We start from the raw sequence: 26,908 nt of genomic DNA, 5'->3' as shown, positions 1-26,908 counted from the left end.
TTTAATTTTGGCATTGATTTATATTATAAATCAACTACACCATTTGTTCTTTCCCTATACTAATGACTGTTTCCTTTAACTCAGCCTTAATATTCCAATACAAATTATAAACATACTAAGTGAGTTCTCAATGAACTGATGAGTTCCATTACTCTCCCCCCCCAAAAAAAATTCTTATTTTCATCTTTTAAAAGGAATACAATTCAGAATTTTTGTAAAGGCCCAGGCTAAAAAGAGATGCTCAAGATTCTAGTCTTAATGAAAAATTGACAATGAAATTAACCTTCAAAAATGTGTCTACTTCAATGTTAATGAGTGTGCTATACACAGAACAAACATGTTACTATGATTTGAGTTTATGCATTTGTGATAGATATTTTCTGTGACTTTCATACCACACACCACTGCTTAGATCATTTAACATGAAATAACTGCACTGACACACCTTGTCCCATTAGCTGTAAATACAACTTTTAAGCCTTAGTTGGAATATTTAGTCATAAAATTAGCAAAATATGCCTTATCTTTTCAAATATAAAGTTTTAGAAAATACATCTGCTATACAGCAAACAAGTGATCTCATTCTACATGCAGAGGGTTTTAGAAAAAAAACTGTTCAAAGAATTTGCAAGACTTAGGATAAATTTTTATTACACATAATATTTAGTAGTCATGCTCAATCAACAAGGTCAACAGAAACTTGTAAATATTCTGCTAAATATACATTTTTTTCAGTGCGGTAACATTAAAGTAATCCCTGTTTCCTTTATTCATATAATATTGCAAACTGGGGAATAAATAACGATACAAACACACAGCTTCCTTTCTTGAAGTTTAGATTAACAGATGTTAAGATTTGTATTTATTGATAAGTCAAAGACTGACCTCCGCAACACCAAACTGAAGCTAGCTCTTGGTCAGAAAAGTGCAATAAAGGGTGCATGAAAGTGACACCTTGTGGTCTCCTTAGTAGTCTATTTGAGGTGATTTTTTTTAACTGCTATAAGCTATAACTAAATAAAAACTAGTCAAAATTCAAAACATTCTGATCAAAGTGGGTCTGCACATGTCTTTCAAACCCCTGCTGGTCATAGTCAGGAGGGAACTGCTCGCTGCACATTGGGCATACCTTCCAGTGACTTTCGACATGTTCTTCAAATTTGCTCTGATCATAGTTAGGAGGGAACATTAATTCACAGAGGGGACACTTCTTGTGAACATCAAAGCTTCAAGAAATAGGAAAAGGAAAGAATTACATATTTCTACAAATAAATTTCTAACAGCAATAATCTTTAAGATCTAAAAGTTTACATTTATCTAGCTAAGCTGATTCTTCACATTAAACAACTTACCTTGAAAGTCTTTAGTGACTCCAGAAACTGCTTATCTGGCTTCTAAATACTTGTTATTGACAATAGTGTAAATCATTTGCCAAATCACAAAGCCTCTGAATTTAGGTTTACATTTACACTGACAAAGGGAAAAAATCCTTTTTAATTAAAATTCACTATGTGAAATAGGCTTGGTGACAGGAACTCTTCAATTTCTGGCTTTAAAAAAGTGCCCTTTATAATTCTACAAAGATGAATACAATGGGGGCCCACACCCAGAAAAGTCTGAGGTAGGGCCATATTCATTACTAACAAGTGTTCTGGGACTATACTTTGAGAGGCACTGGTATATTTAATCAAAATTATACAACAGAAAAAGAAAAATTACCTGGAGTCAAAGCAAAAGCCGGTTCCATGCCCACGTAAATGCTGACTTGGAGGAGCAGCAGCTGGGGACACATTCTCATCCTCCTACACAAAAAATTTTGCAATTTTTGAGACGAATGAAACCAAGTTAGTTCCTAAATTCATTCAAGTATTTTATAAAGGATTACACCTTGTGCAACTCAACTTTATTGAGCATATGATCACTTTAAGATTTTGTTAAATGCAATCTGATTCTCAGTAGGTCTGGAGTAGAGCTGGAGATTCCAAATTGCTAACATTACCATTGTTTCAAGGCTTTTATTTTTGAGTGGTAAGGGTTCCAAAACTGCAGGAGGTTAGGACACCACAGTGAATTCAAAGGGGTACTATGGGATATTTTTAGTTTTCTAAATTAACTGGATACACAGGAACTCTGAACATCTATCATACCATATGAACAACTAATTCAAGATAGTTCAATTTCAACATTAGATAGAGCTACCTTCCTTTCAATGATCTTTAAAACACTGAGTTTTTGGCAGTTGCTAAGATATAAATTAAGTCCCCTGTGAAATACAAAATGAAGGTGGCTAATCTAATCTGAAGCCAAGGTTTGAGAAGTCATAGAGCGATTAGCCATATTCATCCCATTAGTGACTGACTACTTAAGAATAAAATAAAAATAAATTTTTCAATTCATTTTTTTAATTCTTAAAATGTTTGCTATATTTGTTAGGACATGGTTATATATTTCTTTTGTCCAATAGGGTGCCAGTAAAATTTAATGTGACACTAAGGGTACCACGAAATTAAAGTTTGGGAATTTCCGGTTTAGTCAATTTTAAATCTGTCAGCATACTAGCATCTACAGTCAAACTGATGTGTCTCAAATACTGGCTGTGTGATTTGAATCAAGCCAGCTAATCTATCTCAATTTTTTCCATTATATAACAGTAATTCCTATATTACTATATTAAAAAGAGAAGTATCGGCTGGCAAAGACAGAAATGTTTGTTACCCTATTGTATTGTTATGGCTATCAGGTAAGGGTGTCATACAAGACTTTTGGTCTGATAGTTAACCACAATTTCTGATGAGAAGGAAGGAGATACGGCAGGTGCTAAGAGAGTAGGTCACCTCAACCCTAACTCAACTGTGCTAAGTCCAGTAACCATTAATTACTCCCAGGGCAGAGAACCAGAGAAATTAAGTCAACTCAAATTTCCTTTCTATATTCTAAAATCACTTACAAAAATACTTTACTCGTGATTTTTGTTGTAATGACAAATTGCTTTTAAAAACATGGTCTGAATGTACATAAAAATTAGTTTCTGTCTAATGTAAAAAATCTTTTGACTGCAAAATACAATTACCCCAAGGTGTGCCTATTAAGAGCCTTCCATCTCATTACCAAATCTAGGCATGTCAGCAAATGAGCACAAGACTCTAACACTGCTTCTCATGGGTTTGCAGGAGGGCAAAGCACACAGATCAGAAAGAACATTCTGCTAATTAAACTGAAGCAGATGACTACAGAGGAGAATGGCTTGTCACATGTAACATCTGTGCCAAGAATGATCAGATTAGATATGCAAAATGTGAAGTAAAGGTGTGAAAAAGCAGTAAGATGATACTCTAGACCTTAAATAGGCTACAGAAGTTCTGACAGTTTTCCTAATTATTCCCAGTAATGGACACAGAAGGCCAAAAGGCAGAAGGGAGAACACATTTTTCTCCATTATGGGTGTTGAGCACTAAGGCTAAAATCATGCCTGTCTGAACACTGATCAGTTTCTGCAAAGGTTAATAGCAATTAAATGCAGCAAACTAGATTAAATGAGAAACAGGTCATGATACCACTGTACTTGCAAAGAGCACGATATAAAGCATTTCTTTTAAATTCATCTTCATACACAGAAAATTCCAAAAAAGCTGCTATGAAGACACTATTTACTAAATGGCAAGAAACCTCTTAAATGAAATAAAAATAAAATAATGACAATACTACCCTAATGATATGACTGAATTCTCATGAGTGTTATATTGCTAGATTAAATACTAATGTCAAAGTTTTTCTCTGAAAAAGAAAACTACATGATACATACACATTTTTTTTTAGCTAAAAATAAAAAACCACCTTAATACTTAAAAGTAGGGTAGAAATGCTCCAATAAAAAGATGCACACTGATGCGTAACAGTCAATTAAGAGCACTTTGCTTTTTCTGGCCTAGTACATTTACAATCAAAAGAATACAGTACTTACTTAGTGATTATTAAGATTGAACTCTGTGATAACTACAAAACTGTAAGATTATTTTCTGAATTTAATCCTAAAGTGTTAGGTGTAAATGTAATGTGTAAATCCTAAAATGTAAGTCTGAAGCATTTTTCTAATTTAAAATGCATGCAGGTTTTTCCAAAAGTCAAGCAAGTAATGGTGTATACACACACACTTTTCTCACACACATATACATAACTCTACAGAGGACAAGAAAGGGGGACAAGCAAAGAAAATGGAAATTCAATTTACCTTACTATCCTCAGGGTCTTCTAAGCCATCAGGCCGACTCAGGTTTCGAGCAGGCTGACTGCAGACCACATTATCTTCCAGTCCCCAAGAAGGTAGTCTCACAGGTGGTCTTTGGATTTCATCGGGGTAAAAAGCACCATCTGCTCCATCTGAAATAATTTTGTAAGAGCAGGGTGAAACCCTGGTACTAAAATTAGCATCTCTGTGTTCACCTATGATGAGCAGGATAGCAAACAACCATTTTAGTGCACTAAAAAGTGTTTATAGCCTGAGGGATTTTTAAAAATAGTAACTACATGAAGAAATAAAATGTAAGGGAAATAAAATGCATATTTAATAAGCAAAAAAGACTACTTATTCATAGTACATCACTTCTCAATGAAGCTAGTGTTAGACATTTAAAACTGCTTGTTAGGGCCTCCCCGGTGGCGCAGCGGTTGAGCGCTGGGTTGCGAAGCTGCCCACGGCCTCTGTGGCGCCGGTTCGATCCCCGACTGCTCCCTGGCCACCGGAGGAGGATCCCGCATGGTGTGCAGACCTCTCCTGCCACCCGCTGCTCCCCTCAGCAGTGTACTTCGGTCCTTCTGCCTGCTCTGCTCCCTGCTCTGGTGAATTCTCTCACCCTCCCGTGCTTCTGACTGTACCCAGTGCATGTATAAACAAAACAAACAAACAAATAAATTAAAAAAAAAAAAAATGCCTCTATAAAAAAAAAATAAAAATAAAAAAATAAAACTGCTTGTTATAAAATGTTTCTTTTAGAGTGGACTGTACCAGCAGTATTCTAACCCCACAAAGATATATAAACAAAACCAAAAAAATTTCCATATTCAGTTAACCCCAAACCAAAAATATTTTAATAACCTCTTATTTCCTGTGCTGCATAAGGATTACCATATTGTAGAACAGGTTGTATATTTGGTACTGCAGGAACATGACCATTTTGCTCTGAGCATGTGCTCACACACTGAGAGATCTGCTGAGGACTCTGGGAATTCTGACCTTCCATTTTCCTTTCTACTGAATTTTCTAGACTCCTCTCGATAAGTTCCTGAAGTTAATAAAAACAAAGGAAAAGAAGCAAATTAATCAAATGTAACAGCATTAAGCATGTGGCAAAAATATTAACATCAAGGGTATTTCCCTATTATGTTTAAAATATACAGTTGGAAAGGCTACTTCTCACTTCTCATAAATGCTCCTTCCACATGTAGCAAAGCAGAAAACCCAATGTATTTTCCAAATTTATTCGTGCCAAGAAAGTGGCCTAAATTGAGCTAATGGAGGGAAATTGTCAATCTCTTACAATTTAGTGATTAAGAAGTTAAAAGACCAAAAAACAACCCAGATCACTTCCCTAGTAAATTCTATTAAATATGTTAGGAACAATTTTTTTTTTTTAAATACTACTCCAGTATAGGGCCTCCCCGGTGGCGCAGCAGTTGAGCACTGGGTTGCGAAGCTGCCCGCAGCCTCTGCAGTGCCGGTCTGATCCCCAGCTGCTCCCCGGCCACTGGAGGAGGGTCCCACACGGCACGCAGACCTCTCCTGCCACCCGCTGCTTCCCTCAGCAGTGTACTTCAGTCCTTCTGCCTGCTCTGCTCCCCGCTCTGGTAAATTCTCTCACCCCCCCGCACTTCTGACTGTACCCAGTGCTTATATAAATAAATAAATCTCTTAAAAAAAAAAAAAAACTACAGTATATAAACTCTTACAAAGGCTAAAAGAAAACACTCCTCAAGTTACAAAACAAGCCAGGAAAACTGCAGATCTCACCCCTCATGATTATTGTTGCAAAAATCCTTAATGTTTATTAAATCAAATTCAACAGTAATAATCATGACCATATGGGTTTTATCACAAGAATGCAAATTTAGTTTAACATACAAAAACAGACACACCACACTTGTAAGGAAAAAACCACATGCCATTTTCATTTAGATGCAAAAAAAAAAAAAATCACAAAATTCAAGTCATTTTTTTTTAATATCTCACTAAACCAGGGTAAAAAAGAAATTCCTTAACTTGATGAAAGATATCTACAAAAATCTCTAAGAAACCTTGATGGTAAGAACCTACTAAGATCAATAATATGGCAAGGATGTCTATTCTCACCACATCTGACACTGTACTGGAGATTCTGAACAGTGGATTAAGGCAGGACTAAGATAAAGGCAGGCAAATGGGAAAGGAAGACATAAAATTCTATTCACAGACCTGATCATATATCTAGAAAATCCTAAGGAACTTACTAAAACTAGGAGGCTAACTGAATTTAGCAAGGTTGCAATGTATAAAACCAATATCCATAATCGCATTTCTATGTATCAGCAACATTTTTAAAACTCAATTAACAGTAAAAGCTTGATAAATACATAGGAAGATATTTAACAAAAGATGTGCAAAACAACACTAATAATAAACATTACTAAAAGAAATTAAAGCATTCAACACAGAGAGACTCCACATTCATGAACTGGGAAACTTAACATTTTACACTATTAATTACCCCCAAAATGATTTATAGGTTCACTGCAATCCCAATCAAAATCTCCACTAGGGTTTTATATTTATTTACAAGCTGATTCTTAAAAGTAGATAGAAATACAAAGGTCCTGGAATAGCCCATTTTTAAAAGCAGAACCAAACTGAAGATTTTTACAATCTCATTTCAAGACTTACTATAGAGTTGATTTTAAGACCCAATTTTAAGACTCATTACAAAGCAATAGTAATCAAAAGAGTAGTGTGCTAACATACAGGTAAATACATAATCAGCGGTTGGCAAACTTCAGCTTTGTACACATATAGCCTCTGTGCCAACCACTCAAATCTGACTGACGCTGCTGTATTAACAGGTAACACCTGCACGAATGAGTAAGCATAGCCAAGTACTAGTCAAATTTACTTACAAATCAGGCCGCAAGCCCAATTTGGCTTGGAGCTCTTAGTTTGCTGATGATACCCGTTATCAACATCTGATACACAAATATTAACTTTAAATAGATTATAAACCTAAACATTGCTGCTAATACTATAAAACCACTAGACCAAAAAACAGGTGAAAATCTTTGTCACCTAGGTTAGGCAACAATTTCTTAGGATCAGACACAAATGCTAAGAACCATTATGAAAAATATTGCTGAAATGGACTACTTCAAAATTTAAAAGGCTTTACTCTTCAAAATATTTTTTTATGGCAAGGAAGCCACATATAGAGAAAATATTTTCATAATTATCTGACAAAGGAAATGTATCTGGAATATATAAAATACAACCAGCAAAAATAACCACCCCAGTTAAAAGAAAAATAGGTAAAAGATCAGAATAGACACTTCACAAAAGTATAAATGCCAATGATCTTTTAAGCACTGAAAGGATTGTCAGCGTGACTAGTCAACATGGAAATTAAAACGAAAACCACAATTAGATGAACAATACACACCCCCTAGCATGACTAAGATTAAAAGACTGACAAGTGCTAGTGAGGCTATGGAACCATTAGAATGCTCGTATATAGCTGGTTGGAATGCAAAGCTGTAGAGAGGCCATGGAAAATAATTTGGCTATTTCTAAGACACATACATTTATTGTATAAGCCAGTATCTTCCACACCAAGGCATCTACTCAAGAAAAATGAAAACGTATGTCCACAAAAAGACCTGTATGAGAATGTTCAAAGCAGCGTTCAAAATAGCAAGACTTCAAAAAATAACTTGAAAAACCCATCAGCTAGATTATTGTACATCAATGAATAAATGGATGAATTTCATGTGACTGAATGTATATGGAATACTAGAAAAGACAAAAGTATACAGCGACAGAAAGTAGATCAGTTGTCCAGCTGGGGGTTGCTGGAGTTGACTGCAAGTAAACATGAGGGAATTCTGTACAGTAACAGAAACATTCTATAGTTTGAATGGAATGGTAGCTACAGAACTATATATAGTGCCAAATTCATTAAGTGCACAAGGCAAAAATTAACTGTCATCGCCTGTTCATGGTCATTTTGTTCATTGTCATCCCTTGGAAATAGAAATAAGCCTCTATTAACAAAATTTTATCTCTATAAATTACCTTAAAATGGAGTGATCTTAAAATGGAACAAGTCATTGCTAAGAGCAAACCTGGTACACATGCAAAAATGCAAATCAATTTAGGTAGTTAAAAAAGATGTGAATTTAAAGTTCCTCATAAGCATCAGAAAAGTGTACTGAAAGAACATGTTGCAGAGTTACAAAGTGAATGATATGATTAGGGCACAGCATGTTGAGGACATGAGCTACAAAGCTAAGCCAGAAGTCAAATGTATCAAATCTATGTTATATAGTTGTTCACTATATTGGCTCTAATGGCTAACAATAACAGTAGAAGAGTCCTTAATAAGGATTAATATAGAAAAACTATACAGGGCATACTTGAAACTAGAAGCAAATAAGAGGGAAGGGATAACATGACATGATGGACTAGAGTCAGAATGACTGAGTTTTGCTAGTAACACTGAAGAACTTAACTTCTCCAAGCCTTAGAAGATTTGAGAATGAGGGAGTGTTCAGAACACAGCAGGGACTGCAACAGATGTTCCTTCATTTCCTTCCATGACTCAAAAACTCCAGACATTACTGCTACAGTAAATCAGTACTGTGAAAGTGACGATGTGAATAGAGAAAAAGGAAAAGTAAAAGCAAAAAGTACTTCAAACATGATTCAAGAAGAGATAAAAGGGGAATAAAAGTAGCAAGAAATATGGTTAAAGTTCATCTGCAAGTAAATGATAATCTACTTAAAGGTTTATCATTTTAAAGGTTTAAAACTACTCAGAGGTTTCATCAAAGAAAATCTGTATATGCATTGGTATAGTCAAGCAATTTCACAGACAGTTGCCACCTAAGAAACAGTTTAAATTAATACGCTCCTGGGCCTCCCCCTGGGCTGCAAAGCTGCCCGCAGCCTCTGCAGTGCCGGTTCGATCCCTGGCCACCAGCAAGGGTCCCACATGGCGCAGCAGACCTCTCCTGCCTCGACCGCTGCTCCCCTCAGCAGTGTATTTCGTCAGTCTGCCTGTTCTGTTCCCCGCTCTGGCTCTGGTGGATTCTCACACTCTCCCGCACTTCTGACTGTACCCAGTGCTTGTATAAATAAATCTTTAAAAAAATAAAATAAATTAATACGCTCCTCCTCTACAATCAAAGATGCAAAAAATTATCTGGGAAGAGGACTGAAGGCTAGAAAACCACCAATAATCAGCAATTTTGATACCCAATGGGTAACTAGATAAGAGTTGGGTTGATGAAATATAGGGACAAGGACAGATAGCTGTATTTTGGGTAGTTTGGCAAACTGAGAAATCCAAACTCGACTTCAACAGATTTTTTTCTTGTAATATTTAACAGAAGAACTGGGATATATGCAAAAGGTGTGTGTGTGGGGTGGGAGGTATGAAAGGCTTCATCAAAGACAGAGTGGGGAGTAGAAGAGGTGGATTTACTAAAATACACTGCTAAGAAGAGCAGTGGGCAAGACAGGAGAGGTCTGCTGTGCCATGTGGGTCAGCTCCCTGGTTGGGGATCAAACTCAGGCCTTAGCTGTGACAATGCTGAGACTTAATTCCTAGGCCACCAGGTAGGCCACCCCACAAGAGAAGATTCTTAACAAGATTCTTAAATATGCATTCAAAGCCCTCAGCCCCAAAATTCATGTTTAAAATTCATGATGTACATGAGCTTAGATGGGGGAGGGAGGAACTACATCTTTTCACTCAACTGTAATTGAAATTTGGCATTTTTTTTTCCCCAATTTTGTATGTAGACAAAACGAAACCACAGTAATAGTGCAATACATATAACTATGACCTACGGAAGTCAGATGTATTTATTTCATATTACAACAGTTGTAGTCATCTCAAAACAACCATTGTATTCATCACTACTTTAAAATCATGGTATGTAGTAGACATGCTGCCAAAGTTTTTAATAGGCACATAAACTGTCTCATAACTCAAAATCTACTACTTTGTTAACTTTTTCTTTTAGTTTTTTTTCTTTGTGAGTATGCATTTTGCTGTTTTTTTTTTTGTTTTTTTTTTAAAGATTTATTTATTTATACAAGCACTGGGTACAGTCAGAAGCAGGGAGGGTGAGAGAATTCACCAGAGCCAGAGCGGGGAACAGAACAGGCAGAGTGATGAAATACACTGCTGAGGGGAGCAGCGGGCGGCAGGAGAGGTCTGCGTGCCAATTGGGACCCTTGCCAGGGGCCAGGGATCAAACCGGCGCTGCAGAGGCTGCGGACAGCTTCGCAGCCCAGCACTCAACCACTGTGCCACCAGGGGAGGCCCATTGCTGTATTAATTTAAACCTATATTCTAGTGTGATAATATACATTTGTAGAGGTGTGAATGTATAGCCCTAAAACATAAATAGTGTTACAAGTCAATGTATTCCAATAAGTATAATTTTTTTAAATCTTTCTGAAAATACATTGAGAAAATATTTTCTGAAAACAGAACTCACCAGACTATCAAAAGGTCTAGAACAGATCAGGAAGCCCTTCAAGATCTCCCCTAACTTCAATGACAAGCATGACGCAAGTACAGCTATCTAACCGAAGAAAAACATTTAACTACTGATTCACAATTCTCCTAAAATAAAGTCTCCACAATCTAAGAAATAATTTTGTTAGGAATTCTAACAGTTCCAAAAGTTGTTTAGCTGGTTTGCCTATGATAGACTGGTAATTTTTTTTTTAAGAGCCCCAAAGTGGCTTACAGTAACCTTGTTTTACAAATTACTTGGCAAGTTAAGGATGTTTTTACCATTCCATCCATTTAAATAGGAGGAATAATACATTTGTCTTACACCTGCCACGTGCAGATGCTGTGAGAATAAAGAACAGAAAATGCTTTGAATCACAACCTTGTGAACAAGTTGTTCACAGTATTTTTATATATGGATAATTCCCATTTTTATTTTTGTAACACTTCCAGATAGGCTCTATATTATAGCAAAAATGGTAAACGTACACAGTAGGGATGGGACCCAGGAATTTGTTTCAGGAAATGACATAGCTGATTCTGCCGCAAGTTCAAGTTTGAGAACTACTGAATGTGACTTCACAGTGGAAGAGTGTGAAACAGGAAACTGGTTTAAAATGGGACTTGAGATAAGTGGAGGCCAGCTCATACAAAATATTACAGGATTTTTTATCCTAAGTGCATGGGAAGTCCATTAAGCAAGACAGTGATGGGTTTCTTACCTGACTTCAGGTAAAAAGAGATGGATGAGGGACACCCAAATGATTCTCTCTCTTCCCCTCCCCCCCCAAAGAGTGTAATTGCCCAAAGGAATTACATATATTTGGTCTTTGTCCATTTCCCAACACAGAACTCCAAAAACCTTTGAAATTCCTGAATGATACTGTCTTCTGACATTCATAAGGAGTTCACTTAGATCATCTAACAAGAGGACTGTAAATGGGCTCTCAGGTGGTTTCAAGGGAGGGGCTGATCATCAAAAAGAGCAAGCAAATGGACAGAGTTGTAAATTTTAGCACACACCCATCACTGTGTGAATAACTGAATTTATTCATACATATTAACTGAAGCCCAAGTTTGGGGAGCTTTCAATTGGTAAACATGTGTCAAGATCACCCTTGAAAAATGCTGGACATATGGTAAGTCACCAAACAGCTTCTAAAATATTTCCTACTACAATAGAAAACCTGATAAAAATTTTCTGTATTTGAAAAAACTGTTACTCTTTTCGTAAATTTGAACATTGTAAAATTTGTTAAATACAAAATATGCAACAAAGACCAAATTAATACATTTCAACACTTAGGTAATTTTCTCATAAGGAAAATATTTTAAAATATTATTTAACTAAAGATATTCTCCAACTAAAAGCCTTACTACCATGTGTCAGTTTTTCATTTTATCTCAACTTTTTTTTATAATCACCCTCACATGAACTATAAAATGGGTGAATCTTCACAAAGTTGTATTATCATTCAGTGGCATATGAAACATTTTTTAGAAGTACACTGTTTAATACCTTTTCCCTGGAGAGATTTTCCAAATGTGCAGATAGAGCATTTATTTCTTTGTCTTTTTCTGCCAACTGAAGCTGAACAAAGAAAAAAATTATCATTAATATTTTTCATTATCTACTCTCTTTATACTTACACTTCTAGTTCATCACATCCTATTAAAAATAATTCCTATGACGATACCCATGTATTTTTTGTTTCTTATTCTAAATTACTTGTCATTATTGACATACTACCCTTACTCCTGTACATGTACATGAAATTATACCACCACTGTCATCCTCTCATGTTCGTTTTTTGCATCCACTTTTTGTAACCAATCACAAATACCAGTAAAATTTCCACAAAGTTTTTTTCTATGGCTTCTTACCTCTATTCTCTCTGAAACATTCATTTTCTCCTAAGCCTTTCCCAAAGAAACAAGTCACAAATATTAACTCACATACCAAACTATTTCTTTTCCCGACTTCAAAATTTGCCTTTTGCAAATACTACTACACCCCTCCCCAAAATGTCAAGGCCCTAAAATAATTTTACAAACAGTGATGTCTGTTTAAGTAAACAAGAGGATATAACAATTGGTTACTTTTCTGCTTACAAACTAAAGCATAAATAAAAGATAAAACTAATAGCTACCTGATTTCACAGAATTAGAGACTAGCAATGCATATGGGTATCCAATTTCTCAATTCACAGTTAACCCTTTGCACTCCGAACCATTCTGGACATTGGCTACCAGCTACTCGACGCTACTTTGCAGCGGAAACACGCATTTACAGACCCTCGTATTATTTAGTATAATTTTGGAACCAAGTAACATATTATAATGATATTGGACTTATAGGAATTGGGTGACATCCAGGAATGTATATTTGCAAAAACAATATTTTATTGTTTATAATTTTGTACAGAATGATAAGTTTTGTAACACTCCCCAATATGCATTGCAGGCTGATTAGTGCATGTTTGACAGTAATAAGTGGTTTGACGCCTGCCACCAGGTGTTTTCCTGTTAGAACACACAATGCAGTCCCGTTTTCTTTGTCCCACATCGGGAATATGTAGTTTATTATTTAATCTATTGTCCGCATAAGATGTATATATCTTAGTAATTTTACGATATTTTGATTTAATTTCTTGTGCCATTTCAGGATAAAACTTCAGGGAAACATGCATGTCTCAAAAAGTTGCATTGAAATAACTCAATTCCCCGTAATCACTAATAAATTGCAATGTCCCCTGAGAGGGGACATCCAAGTGATATGCTAGAATTCCGATGTCCCCTGAGAGGGGACAGCGGAGTGCAAAGTGTTAATGAACTGTATTTCAACATAACTAAATACATACTGTATTTTACTTATTGACAAAAATACTATCCCAGTTATCCACATTAAAATGTACAGATAACACATTTCCAATAAGTACTAAGCACTACATCTCAATCTGAATACTAAACTTACTCTGTAACTGTCCTGTACTTCAGCTAGTTCTAGTTTTACATTTTCAGCAATTTTCACTTGTTCTTTCCATTTCAGCTCCATTTTTGCAAGTTCATCAGCATATTTGTTGCATTTTATTTTCTCATCCTAAATAAAATTAGTATAATTACAAAATTAGTATAATTAAATCTATATAGACTATCTACAGAAACAGATTTAGATATGTAGTGAATGTTTATTACAACACTGTTCTAAGAGGATAAAAATGAAATAACCAAATGTCTATCAATGCATGATAGGGTTAATCATTTTATATCAACATAATGGAATAGTACATGTTTTAAAAAGAACAAAGCAGAACTACAATTTGACATGGAAAAAGTCACAAAACAAACTATAAATAGTGAGCTGGAGAAACAACAAAGGAAAGTTATATTTTTGCTTTAAAGGTTGGTTTACAGTAATAAAATTGAGTTTTTTTTAATAAAAGTTGGTTTACACAATTACTTAAATATTACACATGATGTTTGTGTACCATTGTACAGAAAAAATATAAACCAAAATATTCATAGTTCATATCTCTGGGGGGCAGGACCATGAGTGTACTTTTATCATCTTAATTTTTATAATGCATTAATATTTCACAATAAACTTGTAATACTTTACAGAGATAATAAAATTCATATTTAAAATGCTGTTGTTTCCAGACATTAATAAAATGATGGAATTTTCTGACCAACACAATCTCTAGGTTGACTTTTACCATTGCTCCTCCCCACAATCCAGAACAAAAAAGGAAGGAGTTGGAAATCCAGACACAAAAGTAAATATGTGAATTTCATTTTAAATGGTTTTGTACAAGGTGGAAGTTTATAAATATTTTGAGCATGTCAATGGAGAAAAAGTCTTCAACAACTATTCAATCAAGTATCTAGCCATACTACATATATTATATTCAAAAATAGGCCTAAAATTGTTAATAAACTTAAATGTAAAACATTAAAACTTCTAGAAAGAAAATCATTAGAAGTTGGGTTAGGAACATCAAAACTACAAAACACAAAAGAATAAACTGATAAATCTGTACATCAAAATTAATTCTTACATTTCTAAAATAACAATTAAGGAAATAAAGACTATATTCACCACTGAAGTATCAGGGAAACACTTACATACAGAATAAAGAAAACTTACAACTCAGTAATGTAAACAACCCAACTTTTTAAAAAGGCCATAGATTTGAAAAGGAATGAAATACAACAACAACATGGGTAAACCTCAAAATAATTATGCTTAAAAGAGGGCAGGAATAAATCCATTTATAGAAATAATACAAAAAGCAAGCTAACCTAAGGTGGCAGAAAACAAGTCACTGGTTTCTTGCCAATGGGAAATGGAAAGATGAGTAGCAAGTGGTTATTGAAAAAACTGGAGGGGGGGTGGTGTGGTGGTGGTGGGGGTGTGTGTGTGTAAATGTTGACATGATGAATCGCAGTTTCATGACAAAATATGGCAAAACTGATCAACCTGCAGACTAAGTATGTTTAGTTTCTTGGATTTCAATTGCACTTTACTACGTGTGCATGTGCACACCTTGAGGAAGTTTTGAAGAAACATTCTTTCAATACCACCCAGAACTGTTTCATACTTAATGAAAAATAAAGTTCCTTTAAAAACAAATACTTTGAAATAAAAACTATTCTAATCAACCCTTCTACAGAATCCTCTAAAGCAACGAAAATGTTTAAAGTCCAATTAAAAGATCACACATCCTTTAATTACATAATTTAAAATGAAGTATTTTAAATTACTTCAGTTAACACTGAGCTTATGAACTTCACTCTACAAGCTCTACAAAGTATCCCCTCCCCTCTCCAAATGCGCACGCGCGCGCACGCATGCACACACACACACACACACGCACGCACACAGTTAAACAAAAATCACATACAAAAAACACCTTTTCCTCGAATATCCAAATCATATAAATGAAGATTTTCCCTATTCCTTTAAACATTTCATGAGTGAATGCCACCAAGGAAGCTGCAAAAGTGAAATGTTTAAATGGTGCAGTTTTGAAAAAAAAAAAAGAGTTATAAAGGCAACAAATCATTTACTTAACATTCCCTCTTTCCACTTAACAAATCTGGTCACTTTAAGATGAGGTGAAATTTTATAAAGTTCAAACATTTCCAGTTCAAACATTTCCATTAATTTATCTTTACAATAAGATGACTAACCAAAATATCCAACATTAATAACCACTTGCCCATTATCGAGAGCAGGACATTAGGTAAACAGAAAATAACTTTTTAGGATCCTAAGTTTACACACAGGCCTACATCAAAAGACAATCATTACAACCCCCTCATGATCCACTATATACAGATAAAAGGAATCCTAAGATATCCATCAATTGAGACAATAAAAGTATGCTAAACCATTACATTTGATAATTCTTTCACAAGAAGTAGCTTACCTGCAAGAGTTGTTTGCACTTATTATACTTTTCTGTTTTGTCAGCAATTTCTTTGGTCATTTCACAGACTTGCCCCTTTGTTACCATGTCAAAATCTGCCTCGGCTATAACAAGGCAAAAAATAAGATTAAAATTATTTCACTTAAGGGTATTTGACTTAAGGGTGAGTATAATGTAAAATATAATAAATGAAATAGTGAAAAAGAGAAACATGTTTTAAAACATTCATATGCTAAGTAAACAAAAGAGGGTAATATAAACTCTATAGAATTTTTTATTTTTATTTTTTTTAAGATTTATTTTTGTACAAGAGCAGGGGTACAGGCCAGAGGCGCGGGAGGGTGAGAGGATTCACCAGAGACAGAGCGGGGAGAACAGGCAGACAGCCAAAATACACTGCTGATGGGAGTAGCAGGCACGACAGGAGAGGTCTGCCGCACCATGTGGGAATCTCCCTGGATGGCAGGGAATCAAACCCTGCAGACAGCTTCACAGCACTGCGCTCAACCCGCTGCACCACTGGGGAGGCCCTCTAGGTGAGAATTTTTTAAACACCAGTTTGGCCAGACCCACGTTCACATTCATTAAGGAAAGAATCATTATTTTGCTCATCTTAATTTCTTAGAAACAGTTCTAAAATGGCACAAAATTTTTCTCTATATGTAACTGGACAGGATAAGGAGTCAAGTCATACTCTGAGAAAACATTTTAAATCATTTTTCTACCCTTTCATTACTATTCACTAGGTCTTTATTTAGTAAATACAACACCATTCTAAATACTAGAGAGAATGCACAGAAATAAATAGGATCCTTCTGTATAGCAACTGAACATAATTAATTTAATAGTACCGGAAATTTATAATACATTCAGAAAGTCGAAAACACCAATTATCCCAAACACCATACAAGATATACTTTTATGTATTTTATACATTATCTAGAACTTACTTTTATTGTCAAATCTTTAATATGAGGTAGCAAAACAATTAGGACAAGTAAAAACTTAAAATTTTCATATTATTCATGTATCTACTATGTCTCTTTAACTGGTTCTTTAAGCTAATAAACTGAAAAAAAAAAATTTAGCTTAGGTGAGAGAAGTGTCTTATTAGTTCCATGGGGAGGAAGGCAAGGGCAAAGGCGGGTACAGCAGTATGGCAACAGTGGATTTTATAGGTTTATCCCCAACAGAATTGTATGCTTAAGGGCCTCCCTGGTGGCACAGCGGTTGAGCTCTGGGTTGCGAGGCTGCCTGCAGACTTTGGTCCCCAGCTGCTCCCCGGCCACTGGAGGAGGGTCCCACATGGCGCGCAGACCTCTCCTGCCACCCGCTGCTCCCCTCAGCAGTGCACTTCGGTCCTTCTGCCTGCTCTGCTCCCCGCTCTGGCTCTGGTGAATTCTCTCACCCTCCCGCGCTTCTGACTGTACCCAGTGCGTGTGTAAATAAATAAATAAATAAATCTTTTTTAAAAAATTGCATGCTTAAAATGCACTAGCGCTTCAAAATTCCACACTTTTTTTTTTTACTATGTTATTAACAATTCTTGGCTTGTCCTACAGCCTAAATGCTTTAAGCATTTGCACTTCTGTTCACCAGTTCACATAACAGTTGTTAAAGAAAATACTAGATTCGTAGTCATATTTTGTGTGTTCACTACATACATAACTTTATCTTACTTTTAGATGCTTACTTTCTCTTTGCCACCCTTGAAGAATTTTTCTAAGCTCCCCTAAAACTCTTACACCTGGAATAAGGGAATGTAATAAGTACTTTTTAAGGGAGAATACTTTATACAAAAAGTCTAAAAGTTTTACCCGCAGAAGGTTGCGGCTTTACATCTATAGCAGAGGCAGTAGTAGCTGGATCGATATTTACTGAGGCATCATTCACTTTGTGTTGATTCTCAATTTTCTTTACACAGACACTATTGTTATCAGCCTGTTCAAAAAGTTAACAATAAATTGTTACATGAGTCATTGAGTTATACTGTCTTCCTTCAGTAACTGTGTAAATAATCATCATATAAAGAAGCCCTGCAAAATCCACAAAGCTATTTTTCTTAAAGGCTAACAAAGACTCGTTATACATATCAATTTACTAACTGAACTGAATGTTACAAAAAAAGAAAAACTTCCCTTTTTCTTGTCAAATCATCAATACACCAGCAATACAGGTCACTCATACAAACTGCTCAAGTTTTCTAACATATTCAAAGGTCCAACAATGCAATTTACATGTGAGTCATATATATAGTATTTTGTTTTTCAAAGAAGCCTTTCTGCTTTATCACATACATTTATTCTTTGCTTCATTTTACATTTCAAAAAATAAGTTGAAAAAAATACCACCTTTATCATAGAGTATACAAATAAAACTGCCTTTACAGCAATATGATTTGCAAAGAGAACTGTGTTTTCAATTTCCGGTCTTAAATGTGTTTCTTCGATGCCAGGACTCCCTCATCTAGCAAACCTTATATTTAAGGGCACACATTAAAACATACATCAAAACAGAAAAATTTGCTTTGCTTTTATTAAATCTGCCTGCCCACTCTCAAGTGGAATACAAAATAATTAGCTAACATTTTTTGACTTTCCCTAACCTAGTGGATAGGAACAGGATGGAAGAAATCACCAATGTCAACTGCAGGACTCACTGAAGACACAACAGATAATCAACAGAGACAGAGAAAACAGTTGTCATTGTCACAAGAGGAATTCGGTAATAGGTACTGAGCTTTTAAGTGACAAAGATTTAAGAACTTACAGAGACTTGGTCAAGAAAAGAGGGCTCCTGTTTTTTACCTGCTGCTGCCCTTACTTCTTATGTTGGTTCTCCATCTTTGATTAAAAAATGTTTCCCACTATCAAACTAAAATATATCCAGTATAATCTAACCCTTTGCACTCTGAACCATTCTGGACATTGGCTACCAGCTACTCGACACTACTTTGCGGCGGAAACACGCATTTACAGACCCTCGTATTATTTAGTATAATTTTGGAACTAAGTAACGTATTATAATGATATTGGACTTATAGGAATTGGGTGACATCCAGGAATGTGTATTTGCAAAAAAAAAAACCAACATTTTATTGTTTATAATTTTGTACAGAATGATAAGTTTTGTAACACTCCCCAATATGCATTGCAGGCTGATTAGTGCATGTTTGACAGTAATAAGTGGTTTGACGCCTGCCACCAGGTGTTTTCCTGTTAGAACACACAATGCAGTCCCGTTTTCTTTGTCCCACATCGGGAATATGTAGTTTATTATTTAATCTATTGTCCGCAGAAGATGTATATATCTTAGTAATTTTACAATATTTTGATTTAATTTCTTGTGCCATTTCAGGATAAAACTTCAGGGAAACATGCATGTCTCAAAAATTTGCATTGAAATAACTCAATTCCCCGTAATCACTAATAAATTGCAATGTCCCCTGAGAGGTGACATCCGAGTGATATGCTAGAATTCCGATGGCCCCTGAGAGGGGACAGCGGAGTGCAAAGGGCTAAATATAACACTTTTTCCCCCCTATACATCACATCACTAGACCAATGACTTGAAATCAAACAAATTATATTCAAAAGCTTGATATTTAGATTATAATTTTAATTTGCAAACAAAAGTAATCATAAAGGAAACATTTTACTATGTATGAACTCAGAAATACTTACCGGTTGCTCTGAAAGTTTATTGATTTGTTTTTGGAGCCTCTGGCATTCCTTGAATTTTTCTTTATAATGATCTGCTGCCATCTGAAGACGAAGTTTTAGATCTTCAACTTCTCTTCTCAGCTCATGTTCCAGTGTATCTGTCTTTTCCTAAGAGAAATAAACACTTTAAGATAAAAATCTCTCTCATAATGCAGTAAAACTGAAAACTTCATCTTCATATTTTTCCTTCTGGTTTTTGATTTTTATTTGTTCTTGAATTTTGGGCACAGAGTCATTCATATTAACTCTTCTAATAAATCCAGCTTTATAATTAATCTTGAGACTAAGAGTCATTTAAAAAAAGAAAACTAGAGAAAAATAATCCACAACCTGGGAGTATGCATTACCCTAAAATAATCATAGTATGTTTTTTTAAGCACCTAGTAAAAAGAAATTCCAAAGCTATATATATATATGTGTATATATATAAACATCAGAAAGTTTAATTAACAGTAATAGAGCAGCTTTCACTAACCATTAGGTATGTATTTACTTAAGTTTTTTTCTTTTTTTTTTTTTTTTTATAAAAAAATTTTTATTTTTATATTCCCCATACAACTGCAACCCCCGTACTTAAGTTTTTTCTTAAAGCTTACATTAATCTGACTTATTTTTGTATTAACTCACTCCCCTCTTTCATAAAATTAGTGGAATTTTAATCAAAATGTATATTCAAAATTAATCTAGTTTACCTGGTCTTTTTTTACAGCATTTAGTTTAAGTTCTGACACCGCATCTGCTAACTGCTTTTTCACTTTCTCATTTTCCAAGCGTGCGGTATGTAGATCTGCCATCGTTTTATCTCGCACATTTACAGCATCACTAAGTTCTTTAGCGAGAAAGACCACTTCTTGCCGAGTTGCCTGAACCTGTTCCTCTGCTTTACGCAGTTGCTCCTTTAAAAGAAAAGTATCTTCCTGAAGAGAGACAGACAAACATAATTAAATCATTCAAGTAAAAAAACAGAAGCAATTTTGTGCATATTTCAGTAGATAAAACTTTTTAATTACCTATTATTTTTCTCTTTATGACTTGCATGAAGTATAGAAGAAATTTAAGATGTGACTTTTAGATTTCCTATGCATGTAACAACACTATGCACTGAGTATCACTTATACATCAGGGAATTGTAGGAAGGGAAGTCAGGCAACATACACAAGGCATAAAGTTCTAGCTAAACTGAAACTCCATGAAAGATATGGTTCTCTGAATCTCTCTAGCTGGCACTACTTAATTTGTTATGATTACTAATAAAAATAATGTTAACAAAATTATCGCATTTTAATAATTTTAATAAAGTCTTTTAATCCTAAAATTTTTAATTAAAAGATGTTTCCCACTATCAAACTAAAATATATCCAGTATAATCTAAATATACCACTTATCAGAACAGATTTAGACTTAGTTCTAAAACTGTGAGAATGCACTAGAAACTGACAAGTAACTGGCACCTGTTTATCCTAAATGTATCTTTAGAATGGTAAAATTATCTTTTAATATTAAGTAGACATTATGAGCTCAATTAATATAACTTATTCCACAATCCTGTTTGTCTCTATAACAAAAATAATCTAAACTCAGACAGGTACAACCCATTCTTGGTTTTTGAGTATTAGGCATTTTAGAAAATATGAACACTTACTTATGTAATGCTGACGTGGAGAAAACACGTATAGACAGAACACTAGTAGATCTAACTACATAATATTGTCGACTTGCGTATTTCAAAAGCAAAAAGAATTAGATAAACATTTATAATATATTCAAAATATATTGCAAACACCTTTTCTAATCATTAAGAAAAAACCACAAACCAAAAATCAAACTGGAAAAACTCAGAAACATGATTTTTTTCAAAAAGAAATGACTATTATCCACACAAAGAGTCAATTCAATGACAATCAAATAAGTTAAAGCACACATTCATCTTCTTTCAAATGGGCAAGGATGAAATTATCCCACCATTCCAATAGTGAGATGAATTTAGGGAAAACAGCATATTTACAAACAATCACACCGATAAAATCTGTACGTGACATATAACCTTTTCATCAGAGAAAGGTTTTGTCAACATGTTATCAACACCTTGAAAAAGCACATCTTTGGGTCTATCAATTTTATTTTCAAAATGTTCTAAAAAAATTATTAAAGGGTATGGACATAGGTTTAGTTTTAAAAGAAATCAGTAAAATATTAAAATACTGAAAAATTAACTGAAAACATTTAACAGTATGTTAATTTATTACAAATAAACTATCATCTCTCCTCAATATAGGGGAAGTATATGCAGTGATTACAAATAGTAGCTGCTGATATATCCATTTTTGTGAAAGGCAATTTGAACTAACTGTAAAATTTAAGCTCCTCTTGATCCAAAAACTGCACTACTGACTTATACATAATCTGTACAATGTTTACTACAATGTGTTCATGACAACTAAGGACTACAAACACTGAAAATGACTACATACTACACAACACTTATAAGATCCCTGTGTGTACTCACAATGCAAGATGGTCAGACATTCTACGGAAGTTTTTTACACAGGTTTTGGAATATTATTTTAATAATGGAATATATTCTCACTATATATCTCTCAGATTTTGTAAAAATCTGAAAAATATTTTTGATATATACATCTAAGAAAGTATGACAGTGACTTTTATTTGAATTTCTTTATAACTGTGACCTTGTATAACTTTTATAAAAATTACTTTTATGATTTTTTTTTAAAGATTTATTCATGCATACAAGAACTGGGGTAAAGGCAGAGGTACAGAGGGGTAAGAGGGTGAGAGGATTCACCAGAGACAGAGCGGGGAACAGAATAGGAGGACTGACTGAAATACACTGCTGAGGGGAGCAGCAGGTGAGATAGGAGAGGTCTGCTGCGCCTTGTGGGTCAGCTCCCTGGCCAGGGATCAAACTCATGCTGCAGTGGGTACAGATTGCTTCATAGTGCTGTGGCTTAAGCCCTTGTTTCACCAGAGAAGCCCTACTTTTATAATTTTTAAAAATAATTTTTAGCAAATAGGAGTCATTTTTCTCACATATTTTCATACCTATGTTTTTCCATACAAAATCCTTGCTTAAGTAGAAAAAAAATGCTTACAGAAATTTTTAGCATCTTATGAAATAACAATCAAATATACTTTGCACTTTTGCATTTCTAATCTGCTACATTAAATAGCCTACAATGTACCATGAATCTTACACATTAATTGTAAATGCCATTCACATTTGATGTTTTAGGCATTCATTTATATTATGTCTGAGTATATTAAATAAGAAATTATTGTAAACAATATACACCCATAAAGCTAAATGAACAAATCAGAATAAATCTTTGTACATACATAATACAATAATAAAGTGCTTACCTGTCCTTTTAAAAAAACTAGGAAGACCTCTACGACCTAACAAGGAATGCATACTGTCGCATTAATCCTAAGTTTCTGAAATGTGGTAACTATAACATGGTTATACAGAAGAATCTACTTGTTCATCGAGAAGACATGCTATGCCTACAACTGATTTTCAAATGGTTGGGGTGGGGGGGGAAAGGTATACAAGTGGGTGAGATCAATATGGCAAAACATTTTAGGATATAAAGGTAATCAATGTTCTGTTCTTCTAATTTTTGTACAGGTCTGTACATGGTTGGGGACAGAGTAAAAGTTAAAACCACCATATTTCTCTACATATTAAGTAGACATATACTTTACAATCTTCAAATACATACTGCAAAAAAACTTACCTTATTAGAAGCTGTAAGCAAGAAAGTCCTTTGCGCACTTTCCTTTTTCGCCAAACATAACTGCAATCTGCCGATCTCTTCTTTGAAATGAGTAATCATGCCTTCTTTGTTTCCATCTAAATTCTTTAAAGTCTGGACCTCTGACACAAGCTTGGTATTTTCTATTTCTGTATTCTTCAAATGGATCTGCAATAGTGCTTGAAAATGTCAATATCCTTTCTAACACTAAAATCTACGTTAGTCAAAGTTCAAAGAATCACTGTTTATCTCTAACCCAAACATGATCAAGAGATGAGTTACTAAAGAAGGAATTAGGAGATACATTTTCTGCCAAATAACTAGCTAAGTATGTGAGAGGTGGAGATTAATTCTCAGATCTGAGAATATTATGTGATCTTTAAAATCTTTTCCTATGATTTAATGATTTTAAATTCTCTTTACAGTTTTAGCAAGTGAATTCTGTTCTTATTTGGGGAAACAGGTTATGTTACAGGCATATTCAAATATAAAGGCATGACAAGACCACCACCTTAAGCCATCCAATTTTTAACATGTGAAAAATACTATGTTATTTACTTCCTATGTGCCTAGAAAATGTATTTGTTGATCAACTAACCCAACTAGGTTAATATTCCCAACTATATTGATTTGGTGGCTATTACTGCTGCAGCATGCAAATAAAATTCTGTAACTGGAATTATAATGAGTACAGAAAATACTAATTTCCACTAAAGCGAATATTTTGCTTTGATAAGAATACCAGGGTGAAATAATTTAACATTCTTCTTGTACTTTATTCTTTAAATGTATGGAACACTGGAAAGCTTTTTCACTAGGACAGGATATAACTGAATTCTCTGAAGGGGTCAGCAGCGAGACCTTTGATGCATTCACTTTTTTTTTTTAATATTTATTTTATTTACTTATCCATAGAAGAAATGGGGTGTAGGCCAGAAATGCAGGGGGGTGAGGGTGGTAACAGGATTCACCAGAGACAGTGGGAAACAGAACAGGTGGAGTGACTGAAATACACTGCTGAGGGAAGCAGCGGTCAAGACAGGAGAGGTCTGCTGTGCCATGTAGGTTAGCTCCCTGGCTGGGGATCTAACTGGTGCTACAGTGGCTGCTGATAGCTTCACAGTGCTGCAGTTTAGCCCCTTGCGCCACCAGGGAGGCCCCCTGCATTCACTTTAAAAACACTATCTAATTTTCATATTCATGAGCTCATGAAAAGTGTCAATTTCTCTAAATTCTAATAGGGCAGGAATGGGTCATACGACCCAGTAGGGGCTAGAGAAAAGAGACAAAAATAATCTCTCTGCTATTCATATGAACAATTGGAAGGGAAAATATGTTTCAGAGGTTAACAATATTAAAGGAGGGCTTCACACTTGTTAAGTGGAATCACCTTGGCCAAACACACACACACATCCCTAAAGAAATTTGCTTTCAAGTTTTAGATTATACACATAAATGAAATACTGTGAGAACACTGGGTGAATAGAGGGATGTTCAAATATTTCAATGTCACTTTGATCCCAACTATTAATGCTTATAGAAAGCAGGCGATAACAGCAAGCTATAAAGGGAAAAAATTCCCAAAACACCTCATTCTTTCCCTTCCTTCCTCCTCACGTCTTCTGCAAAGGACCAATTATTCAGGTATACAACAGAGACATAGGAAGTCTTTGCAGAAAATGTGAATACACCAGGGATAATATAAGGTATAAATAATTTAGAAAAGAAAAGGAAAATTAAATACCTGTCTTGGCCACCCTCCAAAAAACACTAAAGTCCAAGTCTCAGTATACAAGAGGGGGTGGGAGGAGTAAAAGGCAGGGTAGAAAGGTGACAGCTTTAGTTGTAAGTTTTACAAATTAAGTCATCCTAGTTATCATTGCATCTCTCCTGTATCACCAGTTTAGTTGGGACCTTCCAAAACTATTTCCAATACTAACTAGAATGCCTTTATCATTCATTTTATTATTGACTAAAGTTTACTGAGGACAGACAATGCATACACCTTATTATTTTCCACTGTACTAACAGAAAAAAAACAACAGGGAAAGTAAGCCCTTAATTATCCATACAGAAATAACAGTCAGGTCCTTTCCTACCAACAAAACTGAAACATTCCCAACTGAAATTCATAGTAACATCAAATAAAAAATTAGATAATAAATTTAATTTTAAAATGCTTTACAATACTTTGAAAAGAAAAACTGCAGTTGAAGGTGGTTTGCAAAAAAAGTTTGTGTAAGTGGTAATCCAGTTGCACCAATTATTGCTGTACATTTGTATTATTTCTCTTTTTCATAAAATCTCATTTATGAACCAAATAATAGATATAGGAATGGAAAGAATAAATCACCTTATAAAGTTCCTTCTCATCCTTTTCCATCTTCAACTGAGATTCAAATTGTTCTCTTTCATATTGTGCCTTCCTGAGTTTGTCCTTTAAACTGGATTAAGATCAAGTAATGTTAATATAGACAAAAAAAATTGCTAAAATACAAGGTTTTTGTTAAAGTATCAGCAATACCTGTCTAATTCAGTTTCTTTTTCAATTGCTTTATGAGTCACTGACATAATATCTTCCTCAAGTTGGAGCGTTTTGGATGTAGCATCATTGTATCGCTTCTTAAACTCTTCATTTTCCACTTTTAAACTTTGTGACACTTCAAAAAGCCCCTTAGAAACAACAAATCATTTTGAGAAGCACAGAAATGTATTTACAACAAATATGAATGTCTTTAAGAAACCTAGTTTTTGTTTTTTGTTTTTTTTTTAAGATTTATGCATACAAGAGCTGGGGTACAGGCCAGAGGCATGGTAGGTGAGAGGATTCACCAGCGACAGAGTGGGGAACAGGCAGAATGAATGATACACACTGCTGAGGGGAGAAGCGGGCAAACCAAGAGAGGTCTGCTGCGCCATGTGGGTAGCTTCCTGGCCAGCCTGGGGATAGAACTCATGCTGCAGAGGCTGCGGACAGCCTCATAGGTTGCATCCCAACCCCCTGCGCCACCAGGGAGGCCCTATTCTTATTTTAATACCATATTTGACCCCTCCAAAATTTATGAGACTAAAAACAAAACCTAAAACTGTAAATTAACATTAATTCAACTTTCCATATTCTGTATCATTTTCCCCCTGAACTTTTCTTACATCTTCTGTGTTGATTTCACCAAATTTTCTACCAAAGGGCAGGCAACATAAATGGGGAAAATATTAGT

At 34.8% G+C, this 26,908-nt stretch overlaps 1 protein-coding gene across 5 annotated transcripts in view; it reads right to left on the bottom strand.

Annotated features, from left to right (window-relative positions):
- Window positions 1-622: 622 nt before the first annotated feature.
- The window catches only part of TAX1BP1 (Tax1 binding protein 1), a 54,575-nt gene continuing 28,289 nt past the window's right edge, over window positions 623-26,908 (bottom strand). For 4 of the 5 annotated variants that reach the window (XM_037509670.2, XM_037509683.2, XM_037509677.2 and 1 more), the window contains exons 6-18: window positions 26,215-26,363; window positions 26,044-26,134; window positions 23,673-23,858; window positions 20,607-20,831; window positions 19,876-20,022; window positions 18,010-18,133; window positions 16,193-16,296; window positions 13,735-13,860; window positions 12,280-12,351; window positions 5,093-5,279; window positions 4,229-4,377; window positions 1,720-1,802; window positions 623-1,226 (exon numbers count right to left, since the gene is read on the bottom strand). In XM_037509670.2, the coding sequence (XP_037365567.1) occupies window positions 1,025-1,226; window positions 1,720-1,802; window positions 4,229-4,377; window positions 5,093-5,279; window positions 12,280-12,351; window positions 13,735-13,860; window positions 16,193-16,296; window positions 18,010-18,133; window positions 19,876-20,022; window positions 20,607-20,831; window positions 23,673-23,858; window positions 26,044-26,134; window positions 26,215-26,363 (1,845 nt within the window). In that variant the 3' untranslated portion in view covers window positions 623-1,024. The remainder of the gene's footprint in view (window positions 1,227-1,719; window positions 1,803-4,228; window positions 4,378-5,092; window positions 5,280-12,279; window positions 12,352-13,734; window positions 13,861-16,192; window positions 16,297-18,009; window positions 18,134-19,875; window positions 20,023-20,606; window positions 20,832-23,672; window positions 23,859-26,043; window positions 26,135-26,214; window positions 26,364-26,908) is intronic. The other variant, XM_037509695.2, reaches the window with a different exon arrangement.

This window comes from Talpa occidentalis, unplaced genomic scaffold, assembly GCF_014898055.3.
Source record: "Talpa occidentalis isolate TD23 unplaced genomic scaffold, MPIMG_talOcc4v2.1, whole genome shotgun sequence".
Classification (NCBI taxonomy): domain Eukaryota; kingdom Metazoa; phylum Chordata; class Mammalia; order Eulipotyphla; family Talpidae; genus Talpa; species Talpa occidentalis.
The sequence above is the reverse complement of the archived record's forward strand: the minus strand, read 5'-3'. Positions and strand labels throughout refer to the sequence as shown.